Genomic DNA, 16,266 nt, shown 5'->3' with positions numbered 1-16,266 from the left:
TGGGAACCCATAAATAATTAGAGAAGAATTTGTGACATTTAGAATTTTAATTAATACAAACTCAGGTATTTAAGAAAGAACAGAATATGAGTGTACCTAGGAAGTAACAAAAATCTATATTCCATCATAACCTACCTAAAGGGATAATGAGGAAACAAAAGGAGGAATTATCATCCTAAATACTAGAAAAAACAAAGTTAAAGACCTAGAGGATGGTCTTACTCATCTAAGCACTATGTATGACACAGTGTGTACCAGGGGCAGCATAAGAATTTAAGCAGTGAAGTCAAACATAGGTAGTTAACGGAGTCTGGTCCTATTTTTTTTTTTTTTTTTTTTTTTTTGCGGTGCTGGGGATCGAACCCAGGACCTTGTACTTTCAAGGCAAGCACTCTACTGACTGAGCTATCTCCCCAGCCCCGTCTGGTCCTATTAAAGAGCTAACACACATTAAAATCATCTGTGAAGTTTGAAAGACAATTTCAGATCTACTTAATCAGAATCCGTGGATTCAAAAACTACACAATTAAAAAGTATATATGAAATCTCAAGTCCCACTTCAGATAAACTCAATTAGAATCCCTGGGGACAGAGTTCAGGAACGAATACTTTCAAAAGCTCTGTAGGTGATTCTGGTACATACCTTCAATTAAGAATCACTGGACCAAAACTCATTAATTTATCAATTAATGACCAAAAACCATTAATTCTCCTTGTTCTCATTTCACATTTGGCAAGCAAAGATTTGATACTTTTTACAAGAAAATAACTACCAACATAAGAATTCATGGTATTCAAGAACTGCATTTCTCATTACAAAATTTAGGTCTCTAAGGTGATAAAGATAAGTAACAAACCTTGGACAATGATAAATATACAAAAGTAAATTTCACTCAAGTGAGGCCTTCTGGCAGTACGTCAGCAAAATATCCTTTTATTCATACAAACACTGCACTTTAACATTTTAAACCAAGTGGCATTAAGAATGAAATGAGAAGATAAAACTGAAATAACTTTCTAAACTAGTGTTACTCAAGTATCAGTTATTAGGAGCAGTTATAGATGTAGGACAATCATAAACTACAAATGAAGAAAAACATATCAGTGATACATAGTGTGAAAACCTAGTCACTTCAGAATGGCAAATGTTTTCTATAATTTGGCTGCTTAGCAAAAACATAGTATTTGAGGAACGAAAGATTCATTTCAATTGTTGCTGCCCCAGGGACATGAAGTCAAGCACTACAAATATGCAGGTTAGAGCCCAAACCTCATTAGGTTAAATGAATCCAATAGAACACATATCTATTATCAATTACCTGTTACCTAAAATTGAGCAGTCTGCTAAGGAAATCTTTTTCTGTTTGTACTATTTTCATTCTTGGGGCTTTAAAACCAGCGCATTTAGATGCCTTATTTTCATAGAAGCCTAGGGTCTATTTCCAAATCCTTGATCTTTCTCAAAATATTGCACTCCTGTAATATAGAGAAACTTCAAGGAATTAGCCTGTTTTCTACTTTTCTGAGTACCTTTCACTATCCACTGGCCTTTTAAACAATGAAACATTTTAAAATATCTTGCCCTTTCTACAAAACAAAAAACCACAAAAAAAGCAAAGTAGGGTAATCTCCTCAATTTTTCAATGCCTTGTCATCCTTAATGTTTCCAAATTAAAGACTTTAATATTACAGAAAATGAAGTTTTAAAAAATTTAAGTTTTTAACTCCCTTTTAAGATGATAAATGTAAATAAATTAGGCTTCTTTATTCCACTTTTAGATTTTTTTCTTAATAAGACTCAAAAGATCACCAAATTATCCTTCTGTTCTGTTCTGCGTAACTGAAACCAATAGGTAATAAATGGTATCTAGTATAACAGATGTAGTCAATGTAGAAGGAAAAAATTTTTTCTCAACTTTTGTAAGCATTCTGCATTGGCTACCAGACTAGGTAATACAAATTCTAAGAAGCCTCTGACTCACATAGAAGCATGTAATATTTAGATAGTTCTTCAATGCTTACCTTAAAACAAGAAGCTCGATACAGTAGTTGCACAACATGACCAATACTTGTTTTTGATGCCTGAGGAAATCTTGGTTCTAGTCTTTGCACAACAAAAAGTACCAGAACTTTCCTTGAGAGAGCAGAACCATCTTCTAATGCCAGCAACACTAGCTTCAAGGCCTCTTCTTGCATAGCTAGAAATTATTACAGGAACATTAAATGTTCATTATCCTGCAGACCACATCTGTGAAAGGCATCTTTGAGTATTAGTTTATGGTGGTCCATTACCCACAATCTGTATTTAATTAGCACACAAAAAAGGAAATCACATATAGATGAATACAGTTTATTTTAAAAATACTCATGCAAATGAAAACATATTTCCTACTAAATAACCAATTAGAACACAAGTTAAAATAACTTAGGTATGTAATAATCGATTGGACAATAATAATGTTAGGGTGAAAAAGTAATTTTAAAATACACAGAATTACTGACAATAACATGCAAAGAACATAAAAGATGGCATATGCATGAGAATGTTATTCTGCCTGCCTGGAACTATTCTGTATAAAATTTATAAATGATTATTAGCCTCCGGATGTGATACCTAAAGAGGGTATTTTTGCTGTTTTACAACCAGGGATATATAGTATATCCTGAATCAAATCATAAGGGAACATGAGGCAAACCTAGATTAAATATTCTATAGCCCTGTGCAGTGGCATGTGCCTGCAATCCCAGTGACTTGGGAGGCTGAGCAGCGAATCACAAGTTTAAGGCAGGTCTCAGCAATTTAAAGAGGTCCTAACCAACTGGAGACCTTGTCTCAAAATTTTAAAAAAAGGGGGATGGGGACTAGGAATATAGCTCATTGGTAAAGTGCCCCTGGGTTCAATGCCCAGTACCCACTCCCTACCAAAATCTATAAAGTAAATGGCATGCATTCCTCAACACAAACATCATGAAAGATAAAGGCTGAGAAATGGTTCCAGGTTAAAGAAAACTAAGAGGATAAATGACAAATATAGAGTGTGAACAATATCTCAACTAGAAGAAAAATGTTATAAAAGAAATTTTTGGAATAACTGACAAAATTAGAATGTAAACTATAAATTGTACTGTATCAAACTAAAATTTCTTAAATTTGATGAACATATTGTTATTACATAGAGAATATCCCTGTTTTTAAAAGTTCTTTGGGGCTAGGGAGATAGGTCAGTTGGTAGAGTGCTTGCCTTGCAAGCACAGGGCCCTGGGTTCAATCCCCAGCACTGCAAAAAAAAAAAAAAAAAAAAAAGTATTTTGGTCAATGTGGGTAAAGAGTATGCAGGAAATTTTCTGCATTATTTTTGCAATGTTTCAGCAAATTTAAAATTATTTCAAAATTAAGCCAGATGTGGTGGTGCACCTGTAATCCCAGCAACCTAGGAGGCTGAGGCAGGAGGACTGCAAGTTCAAAGACAGCCTTAGTAACTTAGTGAGGCCCTAAACAACTTAGCAAGACCCTTTCTCAAAATAAAATATAAAAAGAGCTGGAGATATGGCTCCATGGTTAAGTGCCCGTGGGTTCAATCCCTGGAACCAAAAAAATAAGATGAAATAAAAATTTAAAGTACATGGTTATCAATTAAAACAAACTTTAGAACTAAGAAATCATTTAGAATCTATAGTCAAAATCAAACTCCATTTTCCAAAGTGAGGCTATTCAGACCCAGAGAAATTAAGTGACTAAACCAATGTAACCATAATTAGTCAGCAGCAAAACTAGAGCTTGAAACAATGACTTAAAAAACAAAAAAAACAAAAAAAACCCTTGAGGTAAAATTCACAAAATATTACCCATTTAAAACTGTACAGGACTGGGGATGTAGCACTCACACACGCACAACAAATGTACAATTTCTGTGTAACACACATTTATTAATACAAATTTAATACATTCATAATGTTGTATAGCCATCAACTCTATCGAGTTCTAAGACATTTTCATTACTTCAAAGGAAATCCCATACTATTAAGGAGTCACTTATCCCTCTATCCATAGGTACTTGGCAACCACTTAACTGGCTGTCAGGTTTCTTTCCCTTAACATAGTATTTTCAAAGTTCATCCACCTGCAGCATGTATTAGTACTGCAATCCTTTTTATGGCTGAATAACATTCTATTTATGGATATATCACGTTTTGTTTATTTATCACCTAACAACTAGACTGTTTCTACCTTTTAACTATTGTAACTAAAACTACTATAAACATTTGTGTACAAGTATATTTGAGGACCTATTTTCTGTACTTTTGGGAATATACCTATGAGTGAAACTGTTGCGTCAAGTTTTACTTTGGGGAAAGTGACAAATTGGTTTCCCCAAAACAGTGCAGTTTGAAAGCCCAAATTCTCTACACCCTCACCACACAGTTATTTTCAATTTTTTAAAATTGTGGCTAACTGAATAGGTGTGAAGTGGTACCCATTGTGGTTTGTTTATTTTTCAGTGATGGGAATCAAATAAAGCTCATGCCTCGTGCATGCTAGGCTGTACCACTGAGAGCTATGCCCCCTACCCCTCATTACAAGTTTGACTTGTATTTCCCTAGTAACTAAAGATGCTCGTGTGTTTCTTGGCCATTTGTCTCTTTGGAGACTCAGTCTTTCATCCACTTTTACACTGGGTTTTTTGTTGTTGAGTTACAGAGTAAAAATCTGATATTTAATCTAGTGCTTCTTAGGTTAAGTAAACATGAGGAAATATCCAAGTTATATAAAAATGTGGATTTAAAAAATATTTTTAAATTTAATTATGTATTATGGAAAATTTTAAACACACACAAAAGTAGAGCTGACAAGTACCCATCCAGCTATTGTCAAGTTTCATCTACTTCTTTTTCTAGTTTGTGTGGCTGGAGTATTTGGAAGTAAGTGCCAGTAAGTTTATTATTTTACCCTTAAATACTTTAAGTATGTATTTCTAGTAGGTAAGGCTTCTAAAAATATTAATATAAGACCATTATCACACCTAACAAAATGAACATATTTCCTTGAGATAATTAATACTCAATCCATGTTTTATTTTTCCCATTGTCTCAAAATGTCTTATTACAGGTGGTTTAAGTATCCAAATAAATCCATACAATTCCTTTTAGTTGATATGTCTTTAGGCTTTAAAAACAAAATGAAACAAAACAAAATCTATACCATTTACTTGTCAACTCTATCCTTCTATTTAAAAAAAAGTTCATTTATTTGTTGAAGAAACACTTTTTCTAAAGAATTTTCTTAGATCAGCATGGTGTTGCATATGAATAATCTCAGTGACTCAGAAGGCAGGGGCAAGAGGATCAGCTGAGGTCAGCCTGGGCAACTTAGCAAGATCTTTCAGTTTCAAAATAAAATAAAAAGGTCTAGGCATGTAGCTCAGTGCTACAGTACTACTGGGTTCAATCTCCAATACTGGAGAAAAAAAAATTTCTTTATTCTATATTGGATTAATTATGCTTATAGTATTTTAAAATATGTTCCTCTAGCTCCCTTATATCAGGTAAACCAAAGGCTTAATTAAATTCAGACTCGGGTTTTTCCGTTTTTGGCCAACCACACATATATTATATGATAAGACAAATAAGCATAAGGCTTAGTGGTTTTGCTTTTAGTAATTGCAGGGGGTGGGGATAGTGGTTGGGGTTTGAAATTGGGGTACACCACTGAGCTACATCCCCAGTTCTTTTTATTTCGTGACAGATTCTTGCTAAGTTGCTGAGGCTGGCCTTGAACTTGCAATCCTCTTGTCAACACACCCCTCAGCCCTGCCTGAGTCATAGGGATTATAGGCATGTACCACCACACCTGGCAATGTTGACATTCATCAGTGGCTTCAGACCTTATCCATCTATTGTTAATTTCCCCAGTAACATTTCATCTAAAGGTTTTAAGGCTGGAGATACAGCTCAATGATAGAGTGCTTGCCTAGGATGCTCAAGATCATAGGTTCAATCCACAGAACCACAAAAAGAAAAACAAAAACAAAGAAACCCCAAACCTACCTAATGGTTTTAACAACAATAGTAATTCTTGCCTAAGTCCATTAATTAATTTAGGGGAACAAAATTATGGTTTTACTTTTATCATTTTTCTTCTAAATATATTAGCTGGAATTCTGCTAAAAGAGGACACTTCCCTCAACATAGAAGAACTATCCCTAAAATAGTTTGCATAAGAAAGGCAGAAAAAAAATGCTTGGCTTTTTTCTACCCCTTTTACAATTTTCAGAAAATTCTGTTACTGCTCTAGCAACTGCCAAAGACAACCAATTAATATTTTTTGTACTACCATTATGAACTCACAGATTTTTATGTTTTGTGGTTTCAATCCATTGTAATCATCGCTCACTTTTATAACTGAATTGCCCATTTACGTTCAATGCGAGCTTCTTCAAGTTCAAGTATGACTTTTTGACAAGATTCTATAAGTTTCTGATACCTTTTTTGCTTTCTAGCACAAGATTTCACAGGTTTACCTTTTCCTTTCCTACCTTACAACTGGAATAAGACATTTATTGAAAGAGTCCTGCCTCTTTTTAGGGGTAATTACTATTTATTAAAGTTTACAATATCTGTGCTTTGTTAATTGCTTCTAAGTCTTTTCAGCAGATAGACCAAGGATATTAACATTTTTTAGGAAGAGAAAAACACGTGAATCTGAATCAATTTTGCCAATTCTAATTCAAGACTATAGGGTTTTTACTTAAATTTCCCTGATTTCACATTCATATCTTTTTTTAATTGCTGAAAATATTGGTTTGATAGTATTAAATAATGCAATTGATTGGTCTGTGTCTAATAGTTTCAAAATAACAATACCAGAATTATGAGTAATAGGCGTGCTGAATATAATTAAGGATTTATATGTCCCACTAGGGATAGAGAAATCAAAATACTATGTTCTAAAGTCACCTAAAATAATTTATTCCTATATGGATATACAACTAACTTCAAAAATTTTAGCCTGATTTATTTTTGTAGCACTGAGGATCAAACCCATGGTCTTGTGCATGCTAGGCAAGCACTCTATCACTAAGCTACATCTCCAGTCCCTTAGCTATATTTTTATGTATTATTTTGTTTTAATCACTTTTACTTAAAATTTTTAAAATTTTATTTAACTTTTATAATTATAAGACATTTATGTAGTTCCTAAATAAAAAAAAAGATAATCAGCATTCTCTATTCCTTTCTGCTTTCCCTTTCTTCTCTTTCATATAATTTTATTATTTTTATTTTTCCTGTCATTGTTTCTTTTGAAAAATTTGAATGAAACAAGTAGGTAATGATTGTGTCACCCTCTTTTTCTTACATAGAAGATATTATAGTAAGTACACTATTCTGTACCTTGCTTTTATTTTTTAACTTAATACATCTGGAGATCATGCCTTAGCAGAAATATCTATCTTCCTCACTGCTCTCAAAGGCTGCATAGCACTGTACTGGAAAGATTAAACCACAGTTTATTAAACCAGAAGTTTATTATAGATGTTCAGGTTACTTCCTTATTTGCTCTTACAAACAGTGCTTTATAATTTTATGCACTTGTACTTTTTGCTATATCTTTGAAACGACTCTTGAAGTGGGATGGCTGAGCTGAAGAATAAACACAAAGGTGATTTTGCTTGATGTTGCCAAATTCCTGTCTTTAAATTTATACCATTTGCTGCATTCCCACCAATACTGGAAAAAGGTAATTGTTCCCCACAGGTCGGTCAACAGAATACACTGTCAAACTTTTGATTCTACCAATCTGATGGATAAGCAATGGCATTCCAGCATGATTTTAATGTACATTTTTCTTTTTATAAGACTGGGTATCTTTTTATATGTTGGAGACCATTTGTATTTATTTTTTATATTACATCTTTTGTCTATTTACATTGTGAATCTTTCCAATTTGATTACCAGTCTTCGTCTTTTGAAAAAAGTTAATTTTAATTCTTTCAGTAGTTGTTGTTCATACTAGGAATTGAATCTCATCCCCAGATCTTTTTATTTTTCATTTTGAGACAGAGTTTGGCTAAACTGCTCAGGCTAGTACTGAGCTTATGATCATTCTGCTTAAGCATCCTGAGTCACTGAGATTACCTTCTGAATATTTTGAAGAACCTCATATATTAGTTGTTTTTATCTATGTATGGGATATAAGTTATATATAATTCCCCCAGCTTGTTATCTTTTAATTTTCTACATGTCCATCCAGTTCTCCCAGTGCTGCTTACTAAAAATGTTTCCTGCATGCCAGGCTCAGTGGTGCACGCTTATAATCCCTACTACTCAGGACTGAGGCAGAAGGATCAAAGTTTGAGTCCAGCCTGGGCAACTTGGTGAGAACTGTCTCAAAATCAAAAAGGGCTGGAGATGTATCCCAGTGTGTGTAAAGTACCCCTGGATTTAATACCCTGTACTACAAAAAAAGGTTTTCTTTACAAAACTAAATTCTACTCATAATACATTTCTAAATAAATAAGAAAGGTAAAACAATAAAACTTCTAGAAGAAATACAGGGAAATACTTCATAACTTTGGCACAAAGTTTTTCTTAAACAGAATATGAACAGAATAACCATATAGGAATTAACCCCTGGTGACTTTAATTTTTATATACTTTTCATATTTTCCAAATTTTAAAAATAATCAAGCAACTTTGATTTTTTTTTTTTCCCTGCACACACATACTAGAAAAGAATTACCTTTCCTTTACTTATAATGTACAATCTTAGACTCCTTCTGGCTCAATTTTCTAATTTATAGATGATCACCCATCTGTCTATAACATAGATTATAATACATAAGTCATATAGGGCATTATGTTATATTGTCTATAATAAAAATTATGATTAACAACAGCTTTAGCTATGTCAAGATATACATAGATATAAATAAAAAATAAATATGGGTTGAGTCCCAGGATTTTAACTTTGCCTTAGAAATTGGCATCCTCAAGTCCTAATAACCAATAAAAAAGCTAAGGTAGTCAGCTATCTTACCTGGCCCTAGAAACTGGCATCCTCGAGCCCTGACAGCGGCCCACAAATTGGCAGACAATTGCTGAGGATTCTGGTGCTGTAATATCAGTTCTGTTACAGTTCTTTCTCCAAGTGAACGGGCTGCTCGCATGGCTCTGACACGACCTTCTTCCTCCACCAGTTGACAGTTCACAAGTGTCACCAGTTTCCTTTGCATTGGACGACTCAGTGCACTCTGGTTCAAACTAGCTACACCTTTAAGAAAACGGAAACAAAGAAAACTAAAGGTTTTTCAATAAAATAGACAATTACATTACCTATATTTATATTTAACCACAAATCCTAATGAGTCCCCTGTAAGGTACTTTTACTTTTGTAACAGTGAGTATGCTGTCTCTGTTTATTACCATTTTGTAGTAATAAGAAAGCTCACTTTTAATTAGTCATTTCAAATTTTATTTAGGTATCATGTTTTCTGAATTGTCTGTGCCCAGATATGGTACTTTGAATCAAGTTTGCTCTCCATCTTTACTAAAGCAATGGAGGATAAATTTAAAGATGCCTGACTGAAAATTCTAACCTGTTAAGAAATGATTAATCATGGTTTTAATGTTTTAAAAAAATTGTATATGAGACACTTAGTTCATGCTCAATGATAATCCTGTACATCTTACTCCTTTGAGTTTACTCAAGGACACTGCTCTAGCAATCTCTCCACTCCCATATCAACAATTTTTCCCTCTCTGCTTGATCATTTCCATCAGCTTATAATAAGAATAAGTATGCTATTATTTCATCCATCTTAAAAATAAGTAAGGGCTGGTGGTATAGCTTAGTAGTATAGTAATAACCTAGTATGCACAAAGCCCTAGGTTTGATCCCCAGCACCACAAGAAAAAAAAAAAAGAAATAGATTCTTCCAGATGCTTCCTTTCCCACCAGAGGTGCCCCATTTCTTTCATCCCATTTGTAGCAAATCCTCTAGATTTTCTATTTCCAATTTCTTACTTTACAATCTCTAAAACCTACTCCAACTTTACCATTAACTCTTGATCAGAATTGAGCATAAGACAATTATCTGTTTTTTTTTCTAATTGTCTCTAATTTGTAAATCCATGGTTAATTCTCAGTCCTTATCATATTTGACCTTCCAATAATATTCAACACAGATGATTACTCTTTCCTGCTTTAAATACTGTTTCCTTGGTTTCCAGAATACTTCATTTTTTTGGTTTTCTTTCTTCTTCTTCCTTTCCTTCTAATCTTCCTTGCTGATTTCATCTCTGTTCCCTCAGCACCCAGCCTATTTTTTCTATCTCAATTCACTACTTAACTGACTTTATCCAGTCTCATTACTTTAAATACCATCCATATGCCAGTGACTCCCAAAGTTACAGTTAGCATACAAGTAAATATTACAAATCTCAAATGTACTATCTATGACCAAAACTAAACTTGACTTTCCTACCTAATACCTTCACCATTCCCTGTATCAGTTGATGGCAACCAACTTTTTAGTACTCAGGTCAAAAGATTCAGGAGTCATATTTAACTCTGCACTGCTTCTCAAATTCCAATTCAGATATACTAATGCCTATATTTTAAAAATGTATCCAGATTGACCACTTCTCACCTCCTCACAACCTTACCCTTAAAGACTCGTAACTGATCATCCTGCTTCTATTCTTGTCCTTTTATACTGAGTTCTCAACAGAGCATCCAGATGTCTCTGAGCTGTTCAAAACTCTGTATGGGATTCCCTAACTGTATTCATAGTAAGTCTGTCTTTAAATTGACTGTAAATCTGTATATTACCTGACTTCACTATTTAGTCTCATGTCATATTGCTCTGCTCTTCACTCACATGCCTCTGGGCACACAACTCCTATTGCTTTTCTTTAAAGACATGAGGATGCTGCTGCATAGTAGTTCCTCTGCCTGAAACTCTTTTTTTTTTTTTCCTGGTACTGGGATTGAACCCAGGGTTTCACAAATGTGAGGCAAGTGCTCTACCACTAAGTTATATCCTCTTTATCCAGAAACCATGGTTAACAATTTCACCTCTTTCACTTCAAGTTCAAAAGCCACCTAACTTCTTTCTTTTAGAGCAATTTTCACCTATACTATACAGTCTGCTTTTTTTATTACAGTCTTGTTTTACTAAAATGTAAGAGCTAAGTATAAAGGCAGGTGTATTTTTCTGTTTCATTTACTAAAGTATGCCAAGCACCAGAATAATGCCTGACACTTAGTCCACAATCTTCTCACCGGTACAAAAGAAATACTTGATAAATTCATTCACTATTATACCTATAGCATGCCACTCACTGGCTATGTAATGATAAACAAAATTAACACTACTTTTGTCACAGCACTTAAAATAATTTATTACACTTGTATAGCTATCTCCCTCAGTACTCTGTAGGCTCCATAAAGGCAGTGAATCTAAACACACTACACGTTCTCAACACTTATACTTACCAAGTCCTACTAACCAGTAAAAATGTTTTTTATAAACTTACCTTTTCCTCCACTTAGTGGTTTTAAGTAGAGTGCCAAATCCTCAACACATTTCTTTGCAACCTCATAGTGTTTATTCTCACCTAGATTACTTAACTTTATTGACTGATGATCTGGTACCTTAAAGAAAGAAAAATTACAGAAATACATTCATTTAGCTCATGCAATTGTTATTTATATACTTGATAATCATCTTGGTGAGTATAAAATTATAAAAAGAGATAATATATCAAAGTCATTAAGAAAAATTTAAGCTAAACACTTAGTCAAACTGCTTTCCAAAAACCAAGTATATCACATTTAATAGTAGAGGCTAAGTGGATTAATGAAGGGAGAGGGGAGAAGTTAAAAATTAATGCTAATTTCATAAGGCTGACTGATAACTGGGTTATAATTATGATAACACTGGGGGAAGCCGTGGAAAGTTATGCAGGTCCCCTGTACACAATTTTTTATAACATTTTTAGTAAGTCTAAAATATTTCAAAATAAAAAATAAGAATGTATGAATTTTCTCCCCACAGCAGTTTGTTAAGCACCACTTTGCTATATTATTTACTTGTTAGGTTTTAAAATTTATAATCTGTTCCCTTTGCTAGAATATAAGAATCACAAGACAGTGTTCTCAAAGGTCAAACTCTGGGGGACTGGGGAGGTAGCTCAGTGGTAGTGCCTGCCTGGCATGTATGAGACTATGGGTTTGATCCCTAGCACTGCAGTGCAAGAATTAAAAAGGTTCGAAGACTTGGGTAAAAATTGCTACCTCTCTGAGTGATCTTGAAAAGATTATTTAACTGTTCCTTGTCATAAATTCTGTATCTGTAAAATGAAGGTGAATATTCATATTTTATGGTACCTTTATGAAAGTTCGATTTAATCCAACAAATATTTATATTTAAGGAGTACTTATGTTCTAGGCACAGTTTTAGACACTAGGGATCTTTTGGTGAGCAAAACAGAAAATATCTTGCTCTGTGAAGCTTACATTCCAGTGAAAAGGAGAGTCAATAAATAAAAAACATAAAATACACAGGGCGTTAGAAGGTAGTAAAAATTACAGAGCAATGATAAGAGAGGAATGGAAATGTTGGAAAAGGGTTCCAATTTTAACTGGAGGTAATAACTGGAGTGGAGTGGTCAGGATAGACTTCCTTGAGAATTGTAACATTTGTACAAAGATGTGAAAAGATGGAATGAACATTTTAAGTCAAAATAAAGTCACTACAAAATCCCTAGGTGGTGATATGCTTCGCATATTTGAGAAATGGCTAGAAGGCCAATGTAAAATACAGTGGTAGATGAGGTTGCAGAGAGAGAGGTCACATTGCACAGACTTGTAATAAGCTATTTAAGGATCAATTGAGATAACATTTATAAGGAATATTAACATAATACTTGACCTATAGCAGACTCTAAATAAATGGTAGCTACTGTTACAAAAAGTCCATGTATTTTACTGAATCTAAAATGCCACTGTTTGCATGAAGCAATAATAGCTTATGCTCCTTTAAGAAAAATATGCTAACAATTAAGTTATAGCATCATCACTTATAGAGTCACCTTGATTTCAGTGTGTCAAACTTGATTATCAATACTGAAAACAGATTTTGTGCTTTAAAAGGAAAAGTTCAAATATCAAGATACTAATTTTCTAATAAATTTTCTAATAAATAAGAAAATCCTTACTTTCTTGCTTTATTATATAATGTATGATATACAGAATTTTATCTTCTTTTCATCTGTAAAATGGGGATAATAACTACCTAAAGAGCTATGATAAGAATGAGTAATAAAAAATAGTAAATATTTACCATCATATGTAAGGAGTCCCTCATTAAATGAAAGTAGTTACAATAAATCTAGGTTCTTGTTCTGATGCAGTAATATGATCATAACACAAAATATTTACTCCATAGTACATATGCCTAAGACACTGTATATAATTTGTTATTGACACTCTATTACAGGTGTTTCAGTCATGGGCATGGACACACACACACACTTAAGTAGAACTTATTTTCTCATTTATATTATATAAATCAACTGAACTTAAAAAAAAAAAGAGATCTCCATCTGAGTGCTCTAGGTGATTGGTTTCTGAACTTTGATTGTATTTTCCTTTAATACCACCTAATGAATAAATACTATGTATATATATTATGTATGCATATGTAAACTGTTTCTCATTGCCCAAACCACTTACATAATTTTTTTTTTTTTTTTTTTTTTTGGTACTGGGAATTGAACTCAGGGGCATTTAACCACTGAGCCACATACCCAGTCCATTTTTGTATTTTATTTAGTAACAGGGTCTCACTGAGTTGGTTAGGGCCTCAATAATTTGTTGAGGCTGGCTTTGATCTCATGATCCTCCTGCTTCAGCCTCCCAAGCTGCTGGGATTACAGACGTGTGCCACCACACCCTGCACCACTTATATAAATTTTGACCAGAACATTGAAGGAAATAGATTACATAACAATGAATTCATGGTTTTGCATAAGAGTTTATATTACCTAAAGGAAATCATTTTAAAGATTAAAATCATGAAAAGCAGATACATCAAAAACATTAATATCTTGAGTATCACTAAACACATCTTATACTCAATAATGAACAATGTTGGATAATTATTATAGATACTAAATTAGTGAAGTCTTGAAGGTTACCTGGGCTCCAACTAACTGGAGAAGCGCGAAGTTGACAGGAAGTACATCAATGTCTGTGTTGATGGCAGTCTGGTCAAAAGGACAAGCTTTTCGGTGAAGTTTATTCAAGCAGGTCTTGCAAACAGTGTGTGAACAACCTAAACTGATGGGTTTGTGCACATTCTCATCAAATTCATTATAGCAGATTGGACAGGACAGAAATTCTGTCCATTGAGCTGCCTGCACAGGCATTGTGGAAGCTGGATGCTCGGGTTAGCAGTCTAGCAGATCATTATTTTGCTGTGTAGTGTTTTGTAAGCTGGAAGTGGACAAAAGTAAGAATTCACTACATATTCATCATTCAACTTTCAAGAGTTAACTGCTAAAGTCAACTGTCACACTTCAGAGCCTGAAATTCTTCTTAATAGTTTTATATGCTTTGGATGCCTTTTAAAAAAACAAAAAACAAAACAAAAACTGTGTGTTAATTTTGTCCCAAAACAATACACTGTTAGCATTCCTTTCAACTACACTCTCTATTGGTTGCTCACATAGTAGCCATCAAAAGTTTTATGTATTTTTCTTAATGATCATAAAAAATTAAGATTAATTTTCCACATTTCATTTTTAGGAACACAAATTATTTTGGACTGCTGAGTTTGTTTTTTTTAAGTTTTTTTCTTGGATAACCACTACCCCAAAATATATTGAGATTTAAGAGTTAGTAAGTTTTGAAAACTATTGATAGAAACAATATTGTGGTCAAGTCAGATGTAAAGGAGGCAGCCTGGTCACCCGAAAGAGGAAATCCCTGGTCAGGACTTGACTCAGAGGCTAACTGAGGTAAAGAAAATCTACGCGTAAGAAAAGATTGTGATGACAGAGCTGTCTGTCCATAAATGAAAGAATTGTGACTAAAAAGTACGGTGCCAAAGAAACACAAAGAAAATCTTTAAAATCTTGTAGTAATTCACTGTAACACTTCTGACAAAACTATATTATTTAGTGGCTTATGAGTAGAACCGAAATCTGTCAGATTCAGTAAGGAAGATACAGAAAAACAAAACACTATTCTTATCTAATAATTCTAAGCAGAAAATATGCAAAACATAAATTTTTATCTTTGCTAAGATTATAAATTCAGGAAAAGCGACATGCACATGATTTAAAACTGGAAAGGAACTAGAAAAATAATTTTATTTCTAAGATTAAAATCTACTTATAATTTTTAGTAAAGTAAGACAGTATACTAACTTTACATTTCACAAATTTTCTGTATTTTTCAATTCAAAACTTATGTAAGTATGACAAAGGCTCTCTGGTGAACCAGAAATCTAGGTATTTAGGGCAATTAAAGAGCTAATACTTTATTTCACAAGAATGTTTACCACCTAAATATATTAGTTACAGAAATTAGATGTTTTAAAATGTAACCGAACTCAGGATAGAAAAGTAGATAACTGAAAGCATTTCCCACTATTCCAAAATAAAAATGAATTCTATTAGCCTTTGTTATGTTTTTATGTTCACAAAAACTGAGATTCTAAAAATATCTTGGTAAAACCACCTTGCTATGTAAAAAGCACCCTATACAAACTTTTTCTCAAAATTCTAATGCAAATCTTATAAATTACAATTTATTTTTACACCATTCACCTTTTCATTGCCATACTGATTAAAGCCAGCAATCTAAAAATCAGTTACTTTGCTTCCAAATTTAAAAATGAGCATTAAGCAGGTGAACCAATAACTTCCTAAAACTAATGTATTTAATGTCGTTTCCTATGTTGCAAAATTATACAGGGAAAATTTACAAATCTAAGCAAGAATTAATTTTGTCTTACTAATTTTGTTTTACATCTACTATTGAGATCCCTAAGTTAGTTAATAACTTCAATTGACAAAAACTTTCCACAATGGTTACTTATTTGGAAATGTTAATTCTGTGGATTAGGGGGTCTCAGTCCACTGGGTAACCAGAAGCACAGCAAAAACTCTTTCTTCATTTTTCTAACTACTGTATTCCAGAATACACTTGATAGCTCTTTCTTTTAATAGCCCCAATATGTCTTTTTAGATATAAGAAAA

At 33.2% G+C, this 16,266-nt stretch overlaps 1 protein-coding gene across 4 annotated transcripts in view; it reads right to left on the bottom strand.

Annotated features, from left to right (window-relative positions):
* Rc3h2 (ring finger and CCCH-type domains 2) overlaps positions 1-16,266 on the bottom strand; it is a 95,816-nt gene that overhangs the window by 74,787 nt on the left and 4,763 nt on the right. For all 4 annotated transcript variants that reach the window (XM_047524136.1, XM_047524135.1, XM_047524137.1 and 1 more), the window contains exons 2-5: positions 14,200-14,497; positions 11,536-11,653; positions 9,035-9,268; positions 2,023-2,198 (exon numbers count right to left, since the gene is read on the bottom strand). In XM_047524136.1, coding sequence (XP_047380092.1) covers positions 2,023-2,198; positions 9,035-9,268; positions 11,536-11,653; positions 14,200-14,430 — 759 coding nt within the window. In that variant the 5' untranslated portion in view covers positions 14,431-14,497. The remainder of the gene's footprint in view (positions 1-2,022; positions 2,199-9,034; positions 9,269-11,535; positions 11,654-14,199; positions 14,498-16,266) is intronic.

Source organism: Sciurus carolinensis, chromosome 14 (assembly GCF_902686445.1).
Source record: "Sciurus carolinensis chromosome 14, mSciCar1.2, whole genome shotgun sequence".
Lineage (NCBI taxonomy): Eukaryota > Metazoa > Chordata > Mammalia > Rodentia > Sciuridae > Sciurus > Sciurus carolinensis.
Note: the sequence above shows the minus strand (reverse complement) of the source record. Positions and strands in the feature narration are given on the sequence as shown.